This window comes from Mobula hypostoma, chromosome 1, assembly GCF_963921235.1.
Source record: "Mobula hypostoma chromosome 1, sMobHyp1.1, whole genome shotgun sequence".
Classification (NCBI taxonomy): Eukaryota; Metazoa; Chordata; class Chondrichthyes; order Myliobatiformes; family Myliobatidae; genus Mobula; species Mobula hypostoma.
In genome coordinates this window covers 85,778,861-85,801,873 of record NC_086097.1, presented here as the reverse complement: position 1 = coordinate 85,801,873, position 23,013 = coordinate 85,778,861, and the positions used below count along the sequence as shown (strand labels likewise).

At 40.6% G+C, this 23,013-nt stretch overlaps 1 protein-coding gene across 1 annotated transcript in view; it reads left to right on the top strand.

Annotated features, from left to right (window-relative positions):
- The first annotated feature begins 6,429 nt into the window (after window positions 1-6,429).
- The window catches only part of synj2bp (synaptojanin 2 binding protein), a 30,826-nt gene continuing 14,242 nt past the window's right edge, over window positions 6,430-23,013 (top strand). Inside the window, 3 exon segments of the mRNA XM_063052196.1 lie at window positions 6,430-6,453; window positions 6,455-6,596; window positions 16,559-16,695. Of these exon segments, the coding sequence (XP_062908266.1) occupies window positions 6,430-6,453; window positions 6,455-6,596; window positions 16,559-16,695 (303 nt within the window).

Below are 23,013 nucleotides of genomic sequence, written 5' to 3'. Positions count from 1 at the left end.
CCACAACAATAAACTTTCACCTAATGTCAGCAAAACTAAAGAGCTTATTATTGACTACAAGAGGGAGAAATTCATGAACCAGTCCTCATAAGGAGATCAGAGGTGGAAAGGGTTAGCAATTTTAAATTCCTCGGTGTTATCATTTCAGAGGATCTGTCCTGGGCACAGCAAGTAAATGCCATTAGGAAGCAGGCAAAGCAATGCCTCTGCTTTTTGAGAAGTTTGCGAAGATTTAGAATGTCATCTAAAGCTTTGATCTATAGATGTGCAGTGGAGAGTATACTGACTGGTTGCATTACAGCCTTGTATGGAAACACTTGAACAGAAGAGCCTACAAAAAGTGGACACAGCCCAGTCCATTAGGAGTAAAGTCCTGCCCACGATTAAGTACATCTACATGGAACACTGTTGCAGGAAAGCAGCATCCATCATCAAGGACCCCACCACCCAGGCCATGCTCTCTTCTCACTGCTATTATCAGGAAGGAGATTCCAGACCCTCAGGTCCCGTACCACCAGGTTCTAGAACAGTTATTTCCCCACAACCAACAGGCCCTTGAACCAGAGGGGATAACTTCACTCACCCCAACAGTGAACTGATTCCACAACCTAGGAACTCACTTTCAAGGGCTCCACAACTCATGTTTTCAATATTTATTGCTTGTTTGGTTATTTTCTCTTTTTGTATTTGCAGTTTGTTGTCTTTTGTACATTGGTTGTTTGTCCGTCTTTGTTGTGTGCAGCTTGCATTGATCCTATTGTATTTCTTTATATTTACTGTAGGTGCCCACAAGAAAAAGAATCTCAGGGTGGTATATAATGACATACGAGGGGTGATTGATAAGTTCGTGGCCTAAAGTAGAAGGAGTCAATTTTAAAAATCCCAGCACATTTATTTTTCAATATAGTCCTCTCCTACATTTACACACTTAGTTCAGCGGTCGTGGATCCCTTCTTTGTAGAAGTCGGCATCTTGGACCTCCAGCAGTGGTCCACAGCAGGTGTGATTGATAAGTTCATGGCCCAAGGTAGAAAGAAATGAGTTATTAACTTCAAACTTTCTGCATAATCACTCAAAGAGTTTAACTGCACATGCATGTAACGAGAGCTGTACACCTCATCTCCTTCTACATTAGGCTACGAACTTATCAATCACCCCTGATGTGGGCCACTTCTACAAAGAAGGGATCCGTATGCTCCATGACCACTGGACTAAGTGTGTAAATGTAGGAGGGGACTATGTTGAAAAATAAATGTGCCAGGTTTTCTAAAATTGACTCATTCTACCTTAGGCCACTAACTTATCGGTCGGTCATGGCTATCCCTCGAGGTCGAGGATGATGATCTTCATTCTGTTGATCTACTTATGGGCTCTCAAGTGGCTTATGAGTCCAATATTGGCTTTGAAAGTTCTTCCGCATTCAGGACAGGTAGTTCCAGATGGCAGATCGGGCTTTGGTTGTTGCTGCCTCTCTTTCCATTTTCTTCTCTTTTCTTCTAATTCTGCACATCTGTTGGCTTCAAAAGTTGTTGTTCCTTCTCGGATGATGGCTTGCCAGAGTTTCCTGTCCTTGGCATTGGTTTCCCAATTGGTGATGTCGATGTTACATTTCTTCATGCTGGCTTTTAAGACGTGTTTGATTCTCTTCTGTTGTCTGCCTCTTTTACGTTTGCCTTCTTTAGGCTGGGAGTAGAAGATTTGTTTCGGCAGACGTTCGTCTTTCATCCAAGCAACATGACGGCTCCATCTTAGTTGGTTCTTGATGACGTAGGCTTCAATGTTTGTTGTTTTTGCTTCATTTAGCACACTGACTTTGGTTCTTCTATGTTCCCAGCTGATATTTAAGATGTTTCGAAGACAGCGTTGTTGGAACTTTTCAAGTGCCTTCAGATGTCGTCGGTATGTTGTGCAGGTTTCTGATGCATACAGGAGCATTGGGATTACCACTGCTTTGTACACTAACGTTTTGGTGTCTGTTTGAATGTCACGATTATGAAAGACTCTTGTTTGGAGACGTCCAAAAGCAGTTCCAACGCATTTAAGATGATGTTGGATCTCGTCATTAAGGTCGACATTGGAGGAGAGGTGACTTCCAAGATACGGAAAGTGGTCCACGTTTTCCAGGGTTGTTTCACCAAGTTGAATTGATGGTTCTATCCGATTTGTCTCAATTGGTGACAGTTGATAGATGATCTGAGTCTTCTTGGAATTGATGGTAAGTCCAAGTTCCGTATATGCACGGTTGAAGGCAGTCAGAATCTGTTGTAGGTAGTTTTCTGAAATAACTGCAACACTGTTGTCATCTGCGTTTTGGAACTCGATGAGGGAACTCGTGGATGTCTTCATTTTGGATTTGAGACGGGCAATATTGAAAAGTCTGCCACCTGTTCTGCAGACAATTTCGATTCCTGGGGGTAGGTCATCCTTGATAATGTGGATGATTGTCGCAATGAAGGTGGTGAACAAAGTTGGGGCAATCATGCATCCCTGTTTTACTCTTGATCTAACTTGAAAAAGCTCACAGTTACTGTTGTTGACCATGACTGTGGCAAGCATGCCATTGTGGAGGAGTCTCAGAATTTGAATGTACTTTTCAGGGCATCCATAGGTGGACAGGACTTCCCATAGGATTTCCCTTGATACCGAGTCAAAGGAACCGAGGTCGATGAATGCCATGTACAAAGGTTGAAGTTGTTCTTGACATTTTTCTTGCAGCCGTCGCATTGTGAAGATCATGTTGATTGCTCTGTGTGATGATCTTAAACTGGCTGGTGTCCCCAGAAGGATCTTCTCAGCTAAAGGCTTGAGCCTGTTGTTCATGATGCGGGTGAGGATCTTTCCTGCTGTTGCTAACAGGGAAATTTCATGATAGTTTCTGCATTCGGATCGATTACCTTTCCTTTTGTAGATGGTAACGATTGCTGAGCCTCTAAAGTCTGCTGGTGTGTCTTCATTTATCCAGACCTTGATGAGAAGTTGATGCAGTTGATAATTAAGCGGGTCACCTCCAATTTTGTAGACCTCGGCTGGTATTCCATCGAGTCCAGCAGCCTTATTGTTTTTCAAGGTTTTGATGGGTTCCTTGACTTCTTCAAATGTTGGTATTTTGCTTAGGGAGTCGTCAACGGGCTGTTTTGGAATGTTGTTAATCACATTCCTGTCAAATGAGACAGTTTGATTTAGAAGATCTTCAAAGTGCTCCCTCCATCTAGAATTGATGTCAGCATTGCTCTTCAGGATGGTTGAACCATCTTTGCTTTTGAGAGGGGCTTGACCGTGCCTGGATGGGCCAAAAATAGCTTTAGTTGCGTTGAAAAAGCCTCGAGTGTCGTTGGCGTCTGCTAGATTGGATTTCCTGAGCTTTCTTCCTCCACCATTGGTTTTTCAGGTTTCGGGTGCTCTACTGGACTGCAGCCTTGCATTCCTGATAGTGTTTCCTTTCGGTAGCCGATTGTTGGTCATTTTGTAAGGTGATGAAAGCTTTTCTCTTTTCGTCAATGAGTTGTTGGAGTAGTTTGTCGTTATCATCGAACCAATCCTGATGTTTTTTTCATCTTGAACCCAACTGTTTCTTTGCAGGATGTGATGATAGTGTTCTTGAATTGATTCCAGTGTTCTTCTACAGATGGTGGGATTTGTTGAGGCAGTTGTTCTTAAAGATTTTGTAGGAACTTTTGTACATGGCTGATGTCTTGAAGGATGTCAACGATAAATTAAATTAAAAACATACTTATCAATCACCCCTCGTATATGTACTTAGATAATAAATTAACTTTGAATTTTGAGACCTCCAGACAGAATTACTCCCATTGACCATTATCCTGTCTTCTATTGGGATGGGTGTGGGGGCCAACTCTGAATCCAAACTGCCAATTCACCATTGATTCCGTGCATCTTAAGCTTCTGGATGAGTATCTCATAACAGACCTTGTTTGATGCTTTACTAAAATCCACGAGGACAACATCTGTAGCTCTATGTTCATCGCTGCCTCAAGACGCAACTTGCCCCACACAAAATTCTGCTGGCTGTCCCTAATTAGGCTATGCTTTTCCAAATACTCATAAATCCCATCCCTAAGAATCCACTTCGTAAACTTGTTACCACTGATGTGAGACTCTCTAGCCTACAGTATCCAGGATAATCCCTTTTTGAATAATTGAAAGTTAATTGCTCCCCAGTCCTATAGGACCTTGTCAATGGTAAAGGGAGGACACAAAGATCATGATCAAAGCCCCAGCAATCTCATCTCCTTCCTCTCTCAATAACCTGGGGTACATCTCCTCAGATCCTGTGGAATATCCACCTTAATGTTCTTTAAGAGACCCAACACTATCTCCTTACCTTGAAACGCCCTAGCCAATTGGAATATTTCACATTGATCCTGCATGTCCTTCTCTTCAGTAGATACTGAAACAAAGTACTCATTTAAGACCCCGCCCACATTTTTGCCTCCAAGCACATTTCCGCTCCTTTATCCATGGTTATCCTCCTGCTGTTGATTTAGGTTTAGAATGCCTTGGGATTCTCTTTAAACTACTTGCCAAGGATTTTCTATGACCCTTCTTTCTATGGACTCACTTTTGTGAGCTTCAGTTATTTGCTTGCTTTTGTTGTTTGCACATTGGGTGTTTGACAATCTTTTTTTTTAAAAAAAAAATGCTGTTTGATAGTCTTTTTTAAATGGGTTCTATTGTTTTTTAAAGAGAGGAATCTCAAGTTTGTATGTTGTATACATACCTTGATAATAAATGTACCTTGACGTTACTGGAACATTAATGACCTCTACTCTATGCAGTTGATCTTTGTTTAAAATTTTAGTGTGTTTTTTAATCAGTTCAACTAGTGTCAAAAATGCTTTGAAAATTACGTTTTCCCCTCAATTTCTCCTGTATGGGAGGTCTTTTGGTTCCTCAGCTGCAGGGCATGCAACATTTATGAAGCAAAGGAAATAATAGTTGTAAACCTATGTAAAGAGATCCCTTATGGCCATATGAGAATGGATCATTCAAATCCATTCTACTCTTTAATTTGATCTTAACTTATTCTTTGTCCGAATTCCATACTCCTTAACAGACTTGATTAATAAAGATGTGTAAATCTGTTCATCAATTTATCAATTGGCTCGAAATCTGGGCATTGAAGTGAGATTGGAAAGCTTCAGATATCCATTAAATTTTGAATAAACAAGGATTTTTGTAGTTTACTTTTGAACATATGCCCTCAATATTCAGATATTCTATCAACTGGCAAGGATTTTATCTACCACTCTTTCATCATTTTAAACTCATCTTTTCATTTTCTACATTCAAGAATTTCAAGCCTAGCATATTAATTTATTTTGCTTCTTTTCAGAGCTCAAGCAATCAAGGCAGGGATGGCTTACAAGCCATTTTTAACTGGCATTAGAATACTGTATAGAGCAGCATAGCAAACTCAAGAGACACTTCAGCCTGCCAGGACTGTGCCAAACATGATACAGTACCAATTCAATCTAATCACGCACCTAGGTTACACCCCTCCACCCCCTGCCTGTTTAAATGTCTCTCAAATGCGGCTATCATATCTGCTTCCTTGGGTATATTTAAAGTTGAGTTTCATAGGTACTTAATTAGTAAGGGTATAAAAGGTTGTGAGGAGAAGGGAGAAGAATTGAGCCGACACGGAAAATAAATCAGCCATGATCGAATAGCAGAGCAGACTCGACGGGCTGAATGGACGAATTCCGCTCTTCTGTCTCATGGCCTTAGCTTCTGACACTCCAGAGAAACTAATACGGGGTTTTCCAACCTCTCCTTATAGCTAATACTTTCTTATTCAGCTATCCTCCTGGTGAACCTCCTCTGCACTACCCCAAAGCCTCCACGTCATTCCTGTGGTGGCGAGACCACATTGCTGGCAACACTTCAAACTGAGCATTTTCATGTCGACGTGATTCGCTAACTTTTTACACTCAATGGCCGATAAAGTCTTTACTTTATTTGCCACGTTCAGAGAACTCTGCATTTGCCGCTATTGATCTGTAGTGAGACACTCTCCTGAAATAAAGGAGGTGTATTGTAGAAAGCACAGGTGTCATGTTGGTCAAATTCTATTTTATTGAGCTCCAGAAACTGAGTTCTCTCCAAAGAACGAAGTGCTCCTTTTGCCAATGTTCATCAGCCAACAAATCTGCCCTCTTCTCGCCTCTCAAAGGTATTACCGAAATCTTCACCGCAAGACAATGGGTGCGGCATTAAATTATAATGCGGACATTTCTGCTTTTCAAAACCAAATGATGCGCATTCGCAAACCACTATTGTCATGGGGTGCCGGTACTAGCCTGGACAACTGCACAGTGCAGGTACAGGTAGTCAGGAGCATGCGCGAACGGTGTTGCCGGACGGCTGCGCATGCGCACGTCGTGGGACTCCCTCCACCTCGAAGGACGCATGTGCGAGAAGGCTCGCTGGTTGGTTTCCGCTTGTGCGTGGCTTCGGCTCCGCGGTCGCGTTGGGTGGATTTGCTCTTCCTGCGGGCTTTTCCTCAGGTGTCAGCATGAGCTGCACGTCTTATACCACCCTGACTGAGGAAATTAGTCTGAAGCGAGGCGCTTCAGGTAAACTCAACATTAGGGGTAATTGGCGTGTGGATGTGGGGGAAGGGGGCATTTGGAGGGCAAAGTACCTTTGTAGGGGAGGTGGATACTTAGGACGGTAGTTAATGTATTCGCCAGCAGTGAATGTGTGTCGGCAGGCAAGTGAGGATGTATGCACCTGAAAATTCATGAGGCTTGTGGGTAGGGTTGAATGTGGTATGTAGATAAGAAAGGACTTGAGCATACAGGTAGTTGCTGCGGTCTTTATGGAATGGACGTCAAAAGTACGGAAGTAGCAATGCATTAAGGCTTTGATGGAACAAACTTTATGGAGTGGGATGAGGAATGAACAGGGTTCTTGCAGAGCAAGTTGCTCCTCATTTCAGATGAGACGCCTACCTGAGGAGAAGGTATTAAAATAGATCTTGGAACAGGTGCAAGCATTCCTGTTATGTCAGAAGTGCAATCAACAATCTGCAGGAGGAATTGAGTGAGTTGGGCAATATTTGGTGGGTGAGATGCAACAATATGACTGAAATGTAGAGACCTAATCCACTTAGTTCCTCATGAAGATTTTGTGGTTCTGGACTCTGGTGGTATACATTCTCTTGAGTCTTCATATCAAAAGTACATATTTGTTTCCAAAACAGAATAATAGTTGAACCTGGAGATCTACTATTAAAGCAAAATGAATATTGCAACTATTGAGGTGGTTAGGCAGCACCTTAAGAAAGACGAATAGCATTTTAGTCAATCCCCTATCACTAAAACTATGCATGTCAAGCTGAATATTTCAAGCATTTTCTGGTTTGATTTCTCTATAACATTCTTGTCTATAATTTTATTCAGTTTAAAAAAAAAGCCTTTGATTTGGAGATCGGTGAGAAAGTTGACATAAATCACTTTTTATGAAACCTTTGTATATTTTTGAGGGTGCATTTTGATCTGCAGGCATTTAAACAAAAACATTGCATATTGATTCCTGGATCATCATCTGAAGCAGTTCTATCATGCTCAAAGATTTACTTTCACCATGGTTTTGTTGGACTGAGGTTGTTGAAGATTCCTGTACATAATCTGTGACCAGTGGGATAGAAGTTGTTTAATCTGATGGATGTGATGTTTGAGAGATGCTGTGGTCCTTTGCCAATTTACTTGGCCACCTTGTGTTCCTCCTGAAGAAATTAGAGCGGCTCAGTACTTTTCCAGATACTTCTATTTTAGAAATCCTCCAGAGTTCAGGGAGCATTTTTTTTTCAAAGACACAAGCTGGAAAGCCGAGACAGCTTCTGGCTTATATAATGTAAACAATTTTTCCTTCTTGCATCTTTTCTGTCATATCTTCTGCTTCTAATAAGCTCCATGAAATTTTGGGGAAAACAATTTTTTTCTTTCCCTTGGCCTATCAGGCCACACTTCCACTGGCTCCTGTCTCATTCTCTAATTTCTTTCTTTTTTATTATTATTATATCTTCTACAATAAATGTTGATGATCAAGTTGCCTGCACCCATAATATCTGCTAATATTGCTAATATTCCCTCTCAAAAAAATTCACCCTCCTCTATAAGTCCACCATTGTCAACCACACAATAAATCTTAGCATCTTTTGTGCTTGCAGCCAACTATCCTAACTGCCACCTCCCTTTAATTTCAAGATCTTGATGGGGTTCTCATCTCCTTAAATGGGTTTACAGTGTTTTTGAGATTCCCGTATCTCTCCCTCTTTGAGCAAGTTCCATCTCACTACAGCACCACTTATCAAGATGAATATGACATCCTTCATGATATTTGAAAATCTTCCTCTAGAGCAGGGATTCCCAACATTTTTTTATGCCATGGACCAATACCATTAAGCAAGGAGTCTTTGGACCCCACGTTGGGAATCCCTGCTCTAGAGGTTCTCCATCCTACTCTAGCCATACTAGTTGACCATCTTCTCCTCACCCAGCCCATCACGGTTGTTTAATTGTGTAGTACGAAAATATTGGAAGTCGTTGCTGCAACTAGCAAGGGGTTGGAGACAGTATGAAGTACTATGTATAGTTTTTGAGATATTTGTGGGGGAATATATCGAAGGCAGTTTGGGAAATAGAAAGAAGATCTCTGGGATGAAAAGGTTGTTTTATAACAAAGGTTAAGCAGGGTGAATCTTTCCACATTTGAGTTGAAACTTTGATTTTTTTTTGGTATTCTCAAGCCCAGTTAGCTATGAAGCTCAGCCAATGTACAAATCTGAGTTTACAATTGATGAATAGTATTTTGGATGACAAGGAAATATTATTAGTTTTAGGCAAGCAGAGTTCAGAATCATGTTTATCATCAAAGGCACGTGTTGTGAAATGTCTTGTCTTAGCAGCAGCAATGCAATGCAATACATGATAATACAGAAAATAAAAATAAGTAAATCGATCGCAGTAAGAATATATATGTATATTAAATAGATTAAAAATAGTGCAAAAATAGAACTAACATATATTACTAAAAAGTGAGGTAGTGTTCATGGATTCAATGTCCATTTAGGAATTGTATGGCAGGGGGAAGAAGTTGTTCCTGAATCGCTGAGTGTAAGCTTTCAGGCTTCTGTACCTGCTTCCTGATGGTAACAATGAGAAGAGGGTATGCCCTGGGTGATGAAAGAAAGATTATCTATGGTTTTCATGAATCACAGAACAGGCTTAAGTTCCCAAATGCAACTTTATTAGAGATGTATAAAATCTTACTTGGTTTAAAAATTATAAGTAGAGACATGTCATGTCAATAGGCAGATTATTTAGGAAAATGGTTCACTATTATATTGACCATGGAATGATTGTTGTTGTCAGATGGGGTAGTTTGAAACTGCTGATGTCCTGGGATTCTCACATGGCAAAATCTCCGGAGTTTACCAAGAATGGTGTGAGAAACAGAAAGCATCAAGTGAGCAGCCAGTTCTGTGGGTGGAAATGTCTTTTTAATGTGAGAGGTCAGTGGAGAATGGCCAGGTTAGTTCAAGCTGACAGGAAGTGGCCAGTAACTCAAATAACCATGTCTTACAATAGTGGTGAGCAGAAGAGCATCTCGTAATGCACATGTTGAATCTTGAAGTAGATGGGCTACAGCAGCAGAAGACCATGATCATACACTCAATGGCCGCTTTATTAGGTAAAGAATAATGTGGCCATTGAGTGTGTATAAACAATCTGGATATGAATGTACAAAGCATGGTTAGTAAATCTGCAGATATACTAAAATAGGTGTGTTAGATAGTGTAGAAGTCTATGAAGAATTATAGGGGATCTTGGATCAACAATGGATGTGGGCTAAGGATTGTCAAATGACTTTCAATCTAGATAAATGTGAGTTACTATATTTTGGGACCTCAAACAAGGAAAAGACTTGTACAATGGATTGTAGTGCCCTGGGGACTGTTATTGAACAGAGAGATCTAGGAGTTCAGTTGCATAGTTTATTAAAAGTGGCAACACTGGTAGATAGAGTGGAGAAGAAAGTGTTTGGTACACTGTTTTCATCAATCAGGGCACTGAGTGTAAGAGTTGGAAAGTAGTGATGCAGTTACATAAGATGTTGGTTAGACTGCACTTGGAGTATTATGTACAGTTTTGGTCACCCTGTTATAGGAAAGATCTTATTAAACTAGAAAGAGTGCAAAAGAGGTTTACCAGGATGTTACCTGCACATAGAGCCCTGAGTTACAAGAGGTTGCTTAGACTAGGACTTTATTCCCGTGAATGAGGTGTGAGATGATAGAAGTGCTTAAGATTACATAGTCCTTTCCCCAGGAAGGGTGTGCTTAAAAAAAAGAAAAAGAATTTCAGGATGTATATTGTATACATTTCTCTGACACTAAATGTACCTTTTGAAAACCTATTGAAAACAATTGGGTATAGTTTGAAGATCAGAGGTGAGAGATTTTAAAGAGACATCGTCACACAAAGAGCTTCTAGAAATAGTTGAGATGGGCACGTTAATGACATTTCCAAGACATATATAGATAAGTACAAATGTTTGTACATAGATAGGAGGGATTTAGAAGGTTATGGGCAGGTGGGACTAGCTCACAAAAAGGCAGTTGGCTTGGGCAGGTTGTCCAAAGGGCCTGTTTCATGACCCTGTGACTTCATGACACCAACTACTTGAGCTGTAGCAAATGATGCCTGGAAGGGATGTTTGTGCTTGCTCTCGGGTTGAGCTACGTATTCAGTTTTACCTTGCACCAAGCTTGCTTGCCTTCAACTTTGAATTTTTCTACTCTTACTTATTGTTATCAAAATCTTTATCCATGCCTTTATTGCTATCCTTTTCCCAACTTCTAATCTCTAAACTCAGACCTAACTCATGGGAATGGCCTCCCCAATTAATTAGAAACCCCAATGCAGAATCTCAATGGAAGTTTCAGTCCTCCTAGTTTTGTTGTAAGGAACTTTTCAGAATTGGAAATCATAGTTAACATTTACCTTTTCAACAGGTCGTATTTTTTCCATAAACAAGGAATGTGTTCGAGCTAGCATTTGTAGTCTTATGACATTTTTGTACCTTATGTAAGATATGATGACCAAAGAAATATCGCTGGTTGTACAATGTATTTATAAAGCAAGTGGGAGAGAGAAGGAAAAAGCATAGGAAAAGACAAGAAAGAAAATGTTCTTCAGTGTGTTTATTCTGTTTTATAAACCAAATGGAATTCACAGACCAGGCTATATTACACATTTCATAGGCCTTTGAGCAACCTCAACTGATCCCTAATGGCTTTATGATTCTGATTCTGTTGAGTCAAATCACGTGACCTGTAAATGCTAAAATCCCCAGTAGAAAAACAGTTGGATAGTTTTCATCCTCATTCTTTAAGTACTGCTTGTAGAGTTTGCACATAGTGTTTGTGCCACACTGACCACTGGGAAGCAAGCCAACGTATGATCAATGGCAGCCACAGTACAATAGCTTAAAAGCTGCTGTAGTTGGGAGTGGCAGTGGTTGTGTGGCAGAATGAAGGTCACAGCACTGTGCCAGTGTGAGTAGTTTTGGAGATGTAATGGTGCATTCAACAAATTGTCATCTGTCCTCCTAGAACATGGAAAACCAATAGAATTTTTTCAGAATTAGTAGTCAATATTCACTTGTCAACATGTTGTGCTTTTTGCATGAACTTGGATTAGCATGAACATGGCTTGGATTATTCAAAGTTCAAAATAAATTTATTATCAAAGTAAATTTCTGTGTCTGTATACTACCCTGGGATTCATTTTCTTGCAGGCATTCACAGAACAAAGAAATACAATGGAGTCAATGATAAACAGGCAATTTGCAAAAGACCAACTGCAAATACAAAAAAAAAATAATACTGAGAACATGAGTTGTAGAGTCCTTGAAAGTAAGTGTGTAGGCTGTGGAATCAGTTTGGTGTTGAGGTGGTTCAGGAGCAAGAAATAGATGTTCTTTATAGCAGAAGAGTCTGATGGGAAATTTCATTGAGTTAGGTTAAATTTTTCTTCTAGCAGCTTAGCATATTCAGAAGGAAAATTGAGGTAATTGCTATGGACAACTATCGCTTAGTTTTATCCTGATGGAGGAACAAATGAATGCTACTGCTACTGGTGGATGTTCATATAACCATATAACAATTACAACACGGAAACAGGCCATCTAGGCCCTTCTAGTCCATGCTGAATATTCTATAGTGAAACACAGGGAGGCATTTGATTAGTCACTGACATTTTGCTTAGTTTGTCAACAGCAATTTTTGTTTCTGCCATGTATAACTGTTAATCTTAAAATGGTAAATTAAAGTGGCCTCTTCAAAAACAGTGATTTAGCAACCCTCAAAAAATGCTGGAGGCAGCATGTATAGAAATTAATAAACAGTCGATGTTTTGGGTCAAGACCCTTCTTCAGGGCCTTGACAGATGCTGTCTGATCTGCTGAATTCTTCCAGTTACTTTAGATTTCTAGCATCCGCAGAATTTTTTGTGTTTATGATTTAGCAACCCTATCATTCAGGTTCATTTTTGCATTTTTTCCTGGTGAATTAACGGACCACTAGTCGTCCCTTGGACATTTGAATCTCTAGTTTGTAAATAACTACCTTTGATCTATCACTGTCTTTGGACTTTTAACTGGTTCCAGCACAGCTATCAATCACCTCATCTTCAGTAGCACAAGCAGCAAGCTTGTTGTGTGTGATTTCCTGAAATAGAAAATTTTAATTGGGGAAAGGTTGAATAGACTTGGAAAGGGGAAGACTTAATTGATGTGTATAAGACTTATTTCCTTTAGTATCTCTTCTGGTGGTGCACTGGCATCCGCACCAGACTTTGGAGCGAGAGGTTCCGAGTTCAAGTTCATCCAGCTCCTTGCACGAGTTCTTGCACAGTGCTGGGTTGAACAAGCAACTTGGCCTCCTAAAACAGACACACAAAAAACGGCAAGGTCACTGCCCAATGCGCCAAATTGGTGCGGGGAGAAAATGGGGTGAAAAAAACAATCATAGATTTATGGTAATTGTCTGGAATATTAATAGGTAGATCAGGATTCTAACTATAGTGTGGAAGGGATCAATGAGCACAGCGTCCGAAAGAGTAGAAACGCTTTACCACTCTTAAAAATGCTTGGATATACTGGAGGTATGATCTGCTGGGTTACACATAATGTGCTGAAAGTTGGTATTAGCTTGAGCAGTTCTTTCAAAAGACATGGTCATATTTGCTTGAATGATCTTATTCTGTGTAGTGAAGTTTCTGATTTTATTCCATGAACATGACTGTGATTATCGATCATAGTCACAAGGTTCGACACGGTGTGACTACTGTTCTGAGCTCCGTGTATTTCATTGCAAGGAGTGTTGTAGGAAAGGCAGATGAGGTTTGGGCATGAATCAGCACATGAAATTATGACATTGTAGCTATTAGTGGCACTTGGTTGCTGGAGGGGCAGCACTGACTGCTCAATGTTCTTGTTTTACATGTGATAGAGCAGAAGGGTTTAAAGGTGAAGGGATGGCATTATTAGGGAAAATATCACATATTCCTCAGAAAGGGCAAGCACGAGAACTTGTACTGAGGCTATATAGGTGGAACTAAAGAATACAAAGGGGATGACCACATTAACGGAATTGTATTAAAAACCACCCAACTATCAGTGGGATTTACCTTCGTAGAAGACCAAATTTGTAGACAGATCACAGATTGTTGCAAGAAACATGAGATTGTGATAGTAGATGCTTTTAACTTACTACATATTGACTGGGAGTCCTATACTAATAAAGGGGTGGACAGGATAGATTTTGTTTAAGTTTGTTCAAGAAAGTTTCCTTTATTTAATGCATAGAGAATGCAATACTAGATCTCCTATTAGGAAATGAGACAGGGCAGGTGACAGTTTTTGTGTAGGGGAACACTTTGCATCTAGTTATAATGCCATTAGTTTCAAGATAATTGTGGAGAGGATAAGTGTAATTCTCGGGTTCAGATTCTAAATTGGGGAAAAGCCAATACTAATGGCAAGTGGAGATTGGGACAGCAAAAGTGTACTTGGTAAGTGGGAGGTCTTGAAAAGTGAAATTTTGAGAGTATGGAATTTGTATATTCCTGTCAGAATAACAAGCAAAGGTAACAGGTTTGAGGAATCTTGTTTTTTTGAGAGATATTGAGGCCCTCGTTAAGAAGAGGAAAGAGATGTATAGCAGGTATAGGCAAGATGCAAGAGAACACTTAAGAAAGAAATCAGGAGAGCTAAAAGAAGGCATGTGGTTGCTCTAGCAGACAAAGTGAAGGGAAATCTCATGGGCTTCTACAGATATAGTAAGAGCAAAAGGATAGCAAGAGACAAATTGGCCCTCTTGAAGATCAGAGTGGTCATTTATGCATGGAGCCGGAAGTGATGGGCAAGATTTTAAATGCTTTCTTTGTATCTGTTTTTATTCGGCAGGTGGACATAGTCAATAGAAGCGAGGCAAAGCAGTAGTGAGGTCATGGGCTACATAGAGATTAAAGAGCAGGAGGTGTTTACTGTCTTGAGGCAAATTAGGGTGGATAAATCCCGAGGGCATGGTAAGGTTTCCAAAGATCCTGGGTGATGCTAGTGCAGAAATTGCAGGGATCCTAGCAGAGATACTTAAAACATGCTGAAGCATGGGTGAGGTGCTGAAAGATCGGAGGATAGCGAATGTTGTTCCTTTGTTTAAGAAAGGCTCTAAGACAGAAGTTCCCAACCTGGGGTCCATGGACCCCTCAGATAATGGTAGGGGTCCACAGCATAAAAATAGTTGGGAACTCCAGCTCTAAGAATAAGCTGGGAAATTAGAGGCTGGTGAGCCTGATATCAGTAGTGGGTCAGTTCTTGAAAGGTATTCTCAGGGACTGCATATGTAAGTATTTGGATAGGGATAGCCAACATGGCTCTTTGTATAGTAGGTTGTGTCTAACCAATCTTATGGAGTTTTTCGAGGAAGTTACCAGGAAAGTTGATGAAGGCAAAGCAATGGATGTTGTCTACAGGGACTTTAGCATGGCCTTTGACAAGATCCCGTATGGGAGGCTGGTCAAGAAGTTTTAGTTGCTTGGTATTTAGAGTGAGGAGGTAAATTGATTCCAACGTTGGCTTTGGAGGAAAAGCCAGAGAGTGGTGGTAGATGGATCTCTCTCTGATTGGAGCGCTGTGACAAGTGGTGTACAAGAGGGATCAGTATGAGGTGCATTGTTGTTTATCATCAGTATCAATGATCTGGATGATAATGTAGTAAACTGGATCAGCAAATTTGAGGATGACACCAGGATGGGGGTGTGATGGACAACAAGGAAGGCTATCAAAGCTGGCAACTGGATCTGAACCAGCTGAAAAAAGTGGGATGAAAATGGCAGATAGAAATTAATGCAGACAAATGTGAGGTGTTGCACTTTGGAAGGACAAACCAGGATAGGACTTACACGGTGAGCGCTAGGACACTGAGTAGTGTGGTAGAATAGGTGGATCTGGGAATACTTATCCATAATTCTTTGAACATGACAACACAGTTAGATAGGGTTGCATTGGCCTGCATAAATCAAAGTATTGAGTACAGGAGTTAGGATATTAGGTTGAAGTAGTATAAGACATTGGTGAGGCCTAATTTGGTGTATTGTGTGTAGTTTTAGTCACCTACCTATAGGAAAGATGTCAATAAGATTGAAAGAGTGCAGAGAAAATTTACAAGGCTGATACCAAGCCCTGAGTACCTAAGTTATAGGGAAAGGTTGAGTAGATTTGGATTTTATTCTGTAGAGTGTAGGAGAATGAGGGGAGATTTGATAGATGCATACAAAATTATGAGGGATATAGATTGGGTAAAAGTAAGCAGGCTATTCCCACTGAGTTTAGGTGAGACTAGAACTAGAGGTCATGGATTAAGTATGAAAGATGAAATGTTTAAGGGGAGCATGAGGGGGAACTTCATTCAGAGGATGGTGAGAGTGTGGAATGAGCTGCCAGTGGAAGTGGTGAATGCAGGTTTGATTTCAACGTTTAAGAGAAATTTGGATATGTACAGTACATGGATAGGAGTGGTATGGAGGGCTATGGACTAGATGGGTTGAAAAGCGTTTTTGTGTGATGCAGTGTTCTACGACTGTATGAGAGGAAAACAAGAGTGTTGTTAAGTTATGAGGGAATTCCAGAAGCTAGGCTTCAGGCTTCTAGAAGCATGTCTTGAGTGATGGAGCTTTGAAAATCTGGATCATACAGGAGAAAGTATCTGACTAAGAAATATCATGGACACATCCTTTTTGCTGTTCTAATTAGAATTTATTACGAGTGTGTTTGAAGTGCTTAAAATTAGCCTGATCTCACAATGTAAATGTCCTATTCCAAGTTGATCAAAAGGTATTGCTGTTCGGACTTTCATTGAAGATCTCAGAAGATACATTTCATTTCAGAAAATTTGTGCTATACTAGCTGTTGTTGATAAGGTATTTTTCTTTTAACTATGTTTATTTATGACCTTGCTCATTTGTAGGGTTGGGATTCAATATTATTGGAGGAACCGATTACCCGCCCAATTGTAAGGACAGTGCAATCTACGTGAGCAAAATTAAAGCTGATGGACCAGCAGGTCTTGATGGACGGTTAAAAGAAAAAGACCAAATCTTAGCAGTAAGACATCTGTTTTGAATACTCATTGGATATGAATTTAATCTTGAACAATGACAGATTCTCTGATATAACCTTGTAATTAAAATCTTCATCCAAAGAACTAATCTGGTAAATCTCCACACCATCTTAAGGACCTTCACGTGCTTCTTAAGTAACGGTAACCAGAACAGATAGCAATACTCTGTTTCGTGTTACTTCTACGTATTTGTACTTAATATCTCTAGAGATTCTTGAAACTCAAGATTCCACATGCTTTGCTAACTACTCTAGAAGTATGTCCTGCCAACTTCACATGTTTATGCCCATGGGTTGCTGGCTGCATATGTCCCTGTACACACCTTAGAACTGATGTCTGTGATATCTCTCTGCATCTTTTCCTGCAACATAAATCAGTTCACACTTGCTTTTATTAAATTTTATCTTCCATTTATCTGTCCATTCTTTTGGATTATGGCCTTGTCCTCGACAAATCTGAGCAGACCTTATCATTGGCAGATGGTGAAATTTTAATTTTTTCCAATGTCCGTCATATGAATTAGTCCTCTCAATGAGGACTGTTTACCATCCTTCATTTATGGGGGTGGGGGGAGGGAAGCAGTTAGCACAACATGATGATTTCTTGTAAAGCAATTTTATTTTTATGCAGATAGATACTGACCCTTGTGTTCCAAGAGGCTCAGTTTTGTTAATCAGTCTGTTGTACTGTCCTTCCATAAAATCTGTGTGGAGAATATCCACTGCATTCCCTTTCTTAACCTTCTATACAAAAAATTACATTTAGATTAGGAGAACACAACCTTCCTTTCACAAATCCGTGAAGGCACCCCTTAATTCAAACCTTTCAAAGCACTTTCTCAGGGTGGTACATTTGCCACCTTTCAACCTTCTATGCAAATAACATTGACATTTGTTTTGAGGGGCTTTGAGTACAGGAGAAAAGGTGTCTTTCTGCTACTATAAGGACCATAATGAGATACACACCAGGGTACGAAATGTTTCTTCATCCATCATCTTGTTAGCAAATGTACAGTCACTGGAGAACAAGATTGAGGACCTAAGGGCAACATTGCTGTATCAAAAAGTAACGAGGGATTCTTGCATTCTGTGTTTCACGGAGACATGGCTAACTCAAGAAATGCCAAATTCGGAATCAGACCCGAGGTCTGCTAATTTGGAGAAAGCAAAAGGTGGGGGTTTGTGTTTCATGATAAAGTCTTCGTAGTGCTTGGACACAGCAACTTTGTTGCATTCTTGTTCATCCAACCTGCAACATCTAATGATTAAGTGCCGACCATTCTACTTACCAACAGGGTTCTCCTCCACGATCCTAACCACAGTTTACATACCGCCAAAGGCTGATGTTCAGTAAGCACTTGAGGTTCTGAGTGCCACCATCAGCAACCAAGAAATGGCCTACCTGGATGACTTTCAAATCATTGTCAGGGACTTTAATGAAGAGTTCTCTGCCCAATTATCATAAACATATCACCTGTAGCACCAGGTATTACAACATACTTGACCACTTCTATACTTCCATAAGGGATGCTTACCTTTTGATTTTTGGGATTGATCACACTTTGGGAAATCTGACCATTTGGCTTTCTTCCTCTGACCTGCAAACAGGCAGAGGATAAAGAGCAAGGCTCCAGAAGTAAGCACAACAAAGAGATAGTTGCAAGAGGCAGAGGAGCGGCTACAGGATTGCTTTGGGTCGGTGGATTGGGCCATGTTCGAGGCCACCTCAAAGACCTGAGTGAATACATCACGGTTGTGATGAAGTTTATAAAAACACTTGTAGATGAGTGTGCCCCTACAAAATCATTCAGCATCTTCCTCAGACTGAATCCCTAGTTGAACCATGATGTCTGTAATCTGTTGAGTGCCAGATCAATGGTCTTCAGGTCTGGCAACCAAGTAGCATACAAGAGGTCCAGTTTCGATCTCCAGACAGCCATCTCGTATGTGAAATTGCAATTTCAGACTAAATTTGAATCACTGAAGAATGCTCAACAGCTGTGGTGGAACTTGAATATAATCACCACTTACAAACCAAAGTGAAATGGAACAACATAGGTGACAAGGTTTTGCTCCCAGATGAGCTCAATGCTTTTTATGCTCACTTTAACTGTCAAAACATGGAGGCACTTTCACAAACCGCCATAACCCCAGATGACCCTGTGATTTTAGTCTCTGAAGCTGACTTAGGTGCAACCTTCTGGAGTGTGATCCCACAGATTGGGTACCTGGCTGATACTGAAGACCTGTACTGATCAACTGGCTGGAGTGTTGACTTGTATCTTTAACCTCTGGCATTGGCAGTCTGAGGTATCCACCTGCCTCCAGCAGGCTTCAATTATACCAGTGCCTAAAAAGAACGTGGTAACCTACTTCGGTGACTTTCGTCCAGTAGCACTTACATTCACTATGATGAAGTGCTTTCAGAGGTTGGTGATGAAACAGATTAACTTCTGCCTGAAAGGCAACTTGGATATGCTCCAATTTGCCAACCATCAAAACAGCTCAGCAGCAGATTGGCTCTTCATTGAACCCTGGAACTTCTGGACAGTAAAGATGCATACGTCAGGATGCCCTTCATTGACTACAGCTCTGCATTCAACTCTATCATCCCCTCAGAATGAATCAATAAGCTTCAAAACCTAGGTCTCAATATATTCTTGTGCAACAAGGCGGTGTGCTTAGCCCCTTGCTGTACTTGTTTTATACTTATGACTCTGAGGCTAAGCACAGCTTCAAAGCTATATACAGTGGCATGCAAAAGTTAGGGCACCACTGGTCAAAATTTCTGTTACTGTGAATAGCTAAGCAAGTAAAAGATGAACTCATCTCCAAAAGTCAAAGTAAAAGATGAAACATTTTTTTCAACATTTTAAGCAAGATTAGTGTATTATTTTTGTTTTGTACAATTTTAGAGTGGAAAAAAAGGAAAGGAGCACCATGCAAAAGTCTGGGCATCCCAAGAGATTTGAGCTCTCAGATAACTTTTACCAAGGTCTCAGACCTTAATTAACTTGTTAGGGCTATGGCTTGTTCAGTCATCATTAGGAAAGGCCAGGTGATGCAAATTTCAAAGCTTTATAAATACCCTGACTCCTCAAACCTGTCCCAACAATCAGCAGCCATGGGCTTCTCTAAGCAGCTGCCTAGCACTCTGAAAACTAAAATAAATGATGCCCACAAAGCAGGAGAAGGCTATAAGAAACTAGCAAAGCATTTTCAAGTAGCCATTTCCTCAGTTCGTAATGAAATTAAGAAATGGCAATTAACAGGAAAGGTGGAGGTCAAGTTGAGGTCTGGAAGACCAAGAGATCCTTCTGAGAGAACTGCTCATAGGATTGCTAGAAAGACAAATCAAAACCCCCATTTGACTGCAAAGGACCTTCAGGAAGATTTAACAGACTCTGGAGTGCTGGTGCACTGTTCTACTATGCAGCGACACCTGCACAAATATGACCTACATGGAAGAGTCATCAGAAGAAAACCTTTCCTGCGTCCTCACCACAAAATTCAGCATCAGAAGTTTGCAAAGGAACATCTAAACAAGCCTGATGCATTTTGGAAACAAGCCCTGTGGACTGATGAAGTTAAAATGGAACTTCTTGGTCGCAATGAGCAGAGGTATGTTTGGAGAAAAAGGGGTGCAGAATTTCATGAAAAGAACACCTCTCCAACTGTTAAGCATGGTGGGGGGTGCATCAATCATGCTTTGGGCTTGTGTCGCAGCCAGTGGCACAGGGAACATTTCACTGGTAGAGGGAAGAATGAATTCAATTAAATATCAGCAAATTCTGGAAGCAAACATCACACCGTCTGTAAAAAAAAAGTTGAAGATGAAAGGAGGATGGCTTCTACAACAGGATAATGATCCTGAACATGATGGACTACCTCAAGAGGCGTAAACTAAAGGTTTTGCCATGGCCCTCACAATCCCCCGACCTAAACATCATCGAGAATCTGTGGATAGACCTCAAAAGAGCAGTGCATGCAAGATGGCCCAAGTGTCTCACAGAACTAGAAGCCTTTTGCAAGGAAGAATGGGCGAAAATCCCCCAAACAAGAACTAAAAGACTCTTAGCTGGCTACAGAAAGTGTTTACAAGCTGTGATACTTGCCAAAGGAGGTGTTACTAAGTATTGACCATGCAGGGTGCCCAAACTTTTGCTTCAGGCCCTTTTCCTTTTCTGTTATTTTGAAACTGTAACAGATAGAAATAAATAAGTAATCTTGCTTAAAATATTAAAGAAATGTGTCATCTTTATATTTATGCCTTTTGAAAATCAGGTCATCTTTTACTTGCTTAGCTATTCACAGTAACAGAAATTTTGACCAGGGGTGCCCAAACTTTTGCATGCCACTGTATAAGTTTGCTGATGATACCATTATTGTTGGCCAAATCAAGAGTGGTGACGAATCAGCATATAGGTGTGAGATTGACAATCTGGCTGATCGGTGCCACAACACCTTTCATTCAATGTCAGCAAGACCAAGGAGCTGATTATTGACTACAGTAGGAGGAAACCAAAAGTCAGTGAGCCAGTCATCATCTGGGGATCAGAAGAGGAGAGCGTCAGTAACTCTAAGTTCCTCTGTGTTATCATTTCAGAGGATCTGTACTGGGTCCAGCAAATATGTGCCATTGTGAAGAAAGCACAACAATGCCTCTACTTTCTTGGGCGTTTGTGAAGACTTGGCATGTCATCTAAAACTTTGACAAACTTCTAATAGATGTGTGATGGAGAGTATACTGACTGGTTGCATCAAGGCCTGGTGCCGGAAAACCAATACCCTTGAACAAAAAAGCCCACAGAAAGTGGATACAGCTCAGTCAATCACAAGTAAAACCCCCCCACCATTGAGCATATCTACAAGGAGCGCTGTCGCAGGAAAGCAGCATAAATCAAGGACCCCTGCCATCCATACCATGCTTTCTTCTCACTGCTACTATCAGAAAAGAGGCACAGAAGGTCTCAGGACCCACACCACCCCAAGTTCAGGAACAGATATTACTCCTCAACCATCAGGCTCTCGAACCAGAGGGAATAACTTCACTCACCCCATCACTGAACTATTCCCACAGCCTATGGGCTCACTTTCAAGGACTCTTCATTTTATGTTCTTGAGATTTATTGCTTATTTATTATTATTATTGTTTCTTTCTTTTTGCATTTGCACATTTGTTGTTTTTTGCACATTGTTTGTCTGTCTTGTTGGGTGCAGTCTTTCATTGATTCTATCGTGTTTCTTGTACTTACTGTGAATGCCCACAAGAAAATGAATCTCAGGATTGTATATGATGACATATATGTACTTTGATAATAAATTTACTTTTGAACTATTTGACTGTGCCATCTCATTCATCCTTCCAAAGGAAGAATGTCCTTGTAATAGTGGGAATGCAGGAAGATTTGCCACATTAATTGCTAGGATTGAGTAACTATCAGGTAATGAGGTAGTTGTTTGATAAAGCCCATGTTCAGTGGACCCTAGGGGAATGATGGAAGATCTTACTGAAACGTAAAGAATCTAGTTCATAAACTGGGCTAGATGAACTAGTTGAAGGGGTTTCTTTCCCCTTGCTGGAGGATATTAGAGAAGGGGGTAGTTTAAGAGCCTTTGGACCCAGAGTACAAGGCGAGACATTTAGGACTGAGAGGAAGTTGTTTCTGCACTGATGATGTAGAATCTTCCACCTCAGAGGGCTATAGATGCCATGTTACTTATGGCATAAGGCGTTGAGGAATGAGGAGAATGGTAGTATGATGTGGACTATAGATCAGCCTTGATTATGTTCAGTGACTGAGCAGGCTCTCAGATTTAAATGCCCTGCCTCCTCTTATATTTCTCTGTGAGTGTTCTTCCAATTTTGTTTGACTTCCTTGCCATCCTCTGTTTAAGCCTTAAAATGATCATTCTTCAAATGCCATTGCCATTTGGTTCACCTCATTCCACATTACCAGATTCAGCAATGTCCTTTCCTCAGTTGAGCTTAGAACATACTGGTTAAAATTCCTTTGAATACATATTGGGGATTATCCACTTCATATAACCTTTTAATCTTCTAGTTTAAGTTGGCACTGGTGAAGCCCAGCGACTACTTACTGGCGGTAAACAAAACATAGAATACAACTAAATACATTATTAACAAAACTTTTCCTTGTAAAGTTTATGGTAAATGATCACCACAGAGGCAAGCAAAGGCGAGGCTGAGTTGAGGGTTGAAGTGTGTGGGTGCGAAGCATATTCGAGGCAAAGTCAGGGCAAGTGGAGCTGAGCAAAGTCGGAGCAGAGGAGAGGCAGATT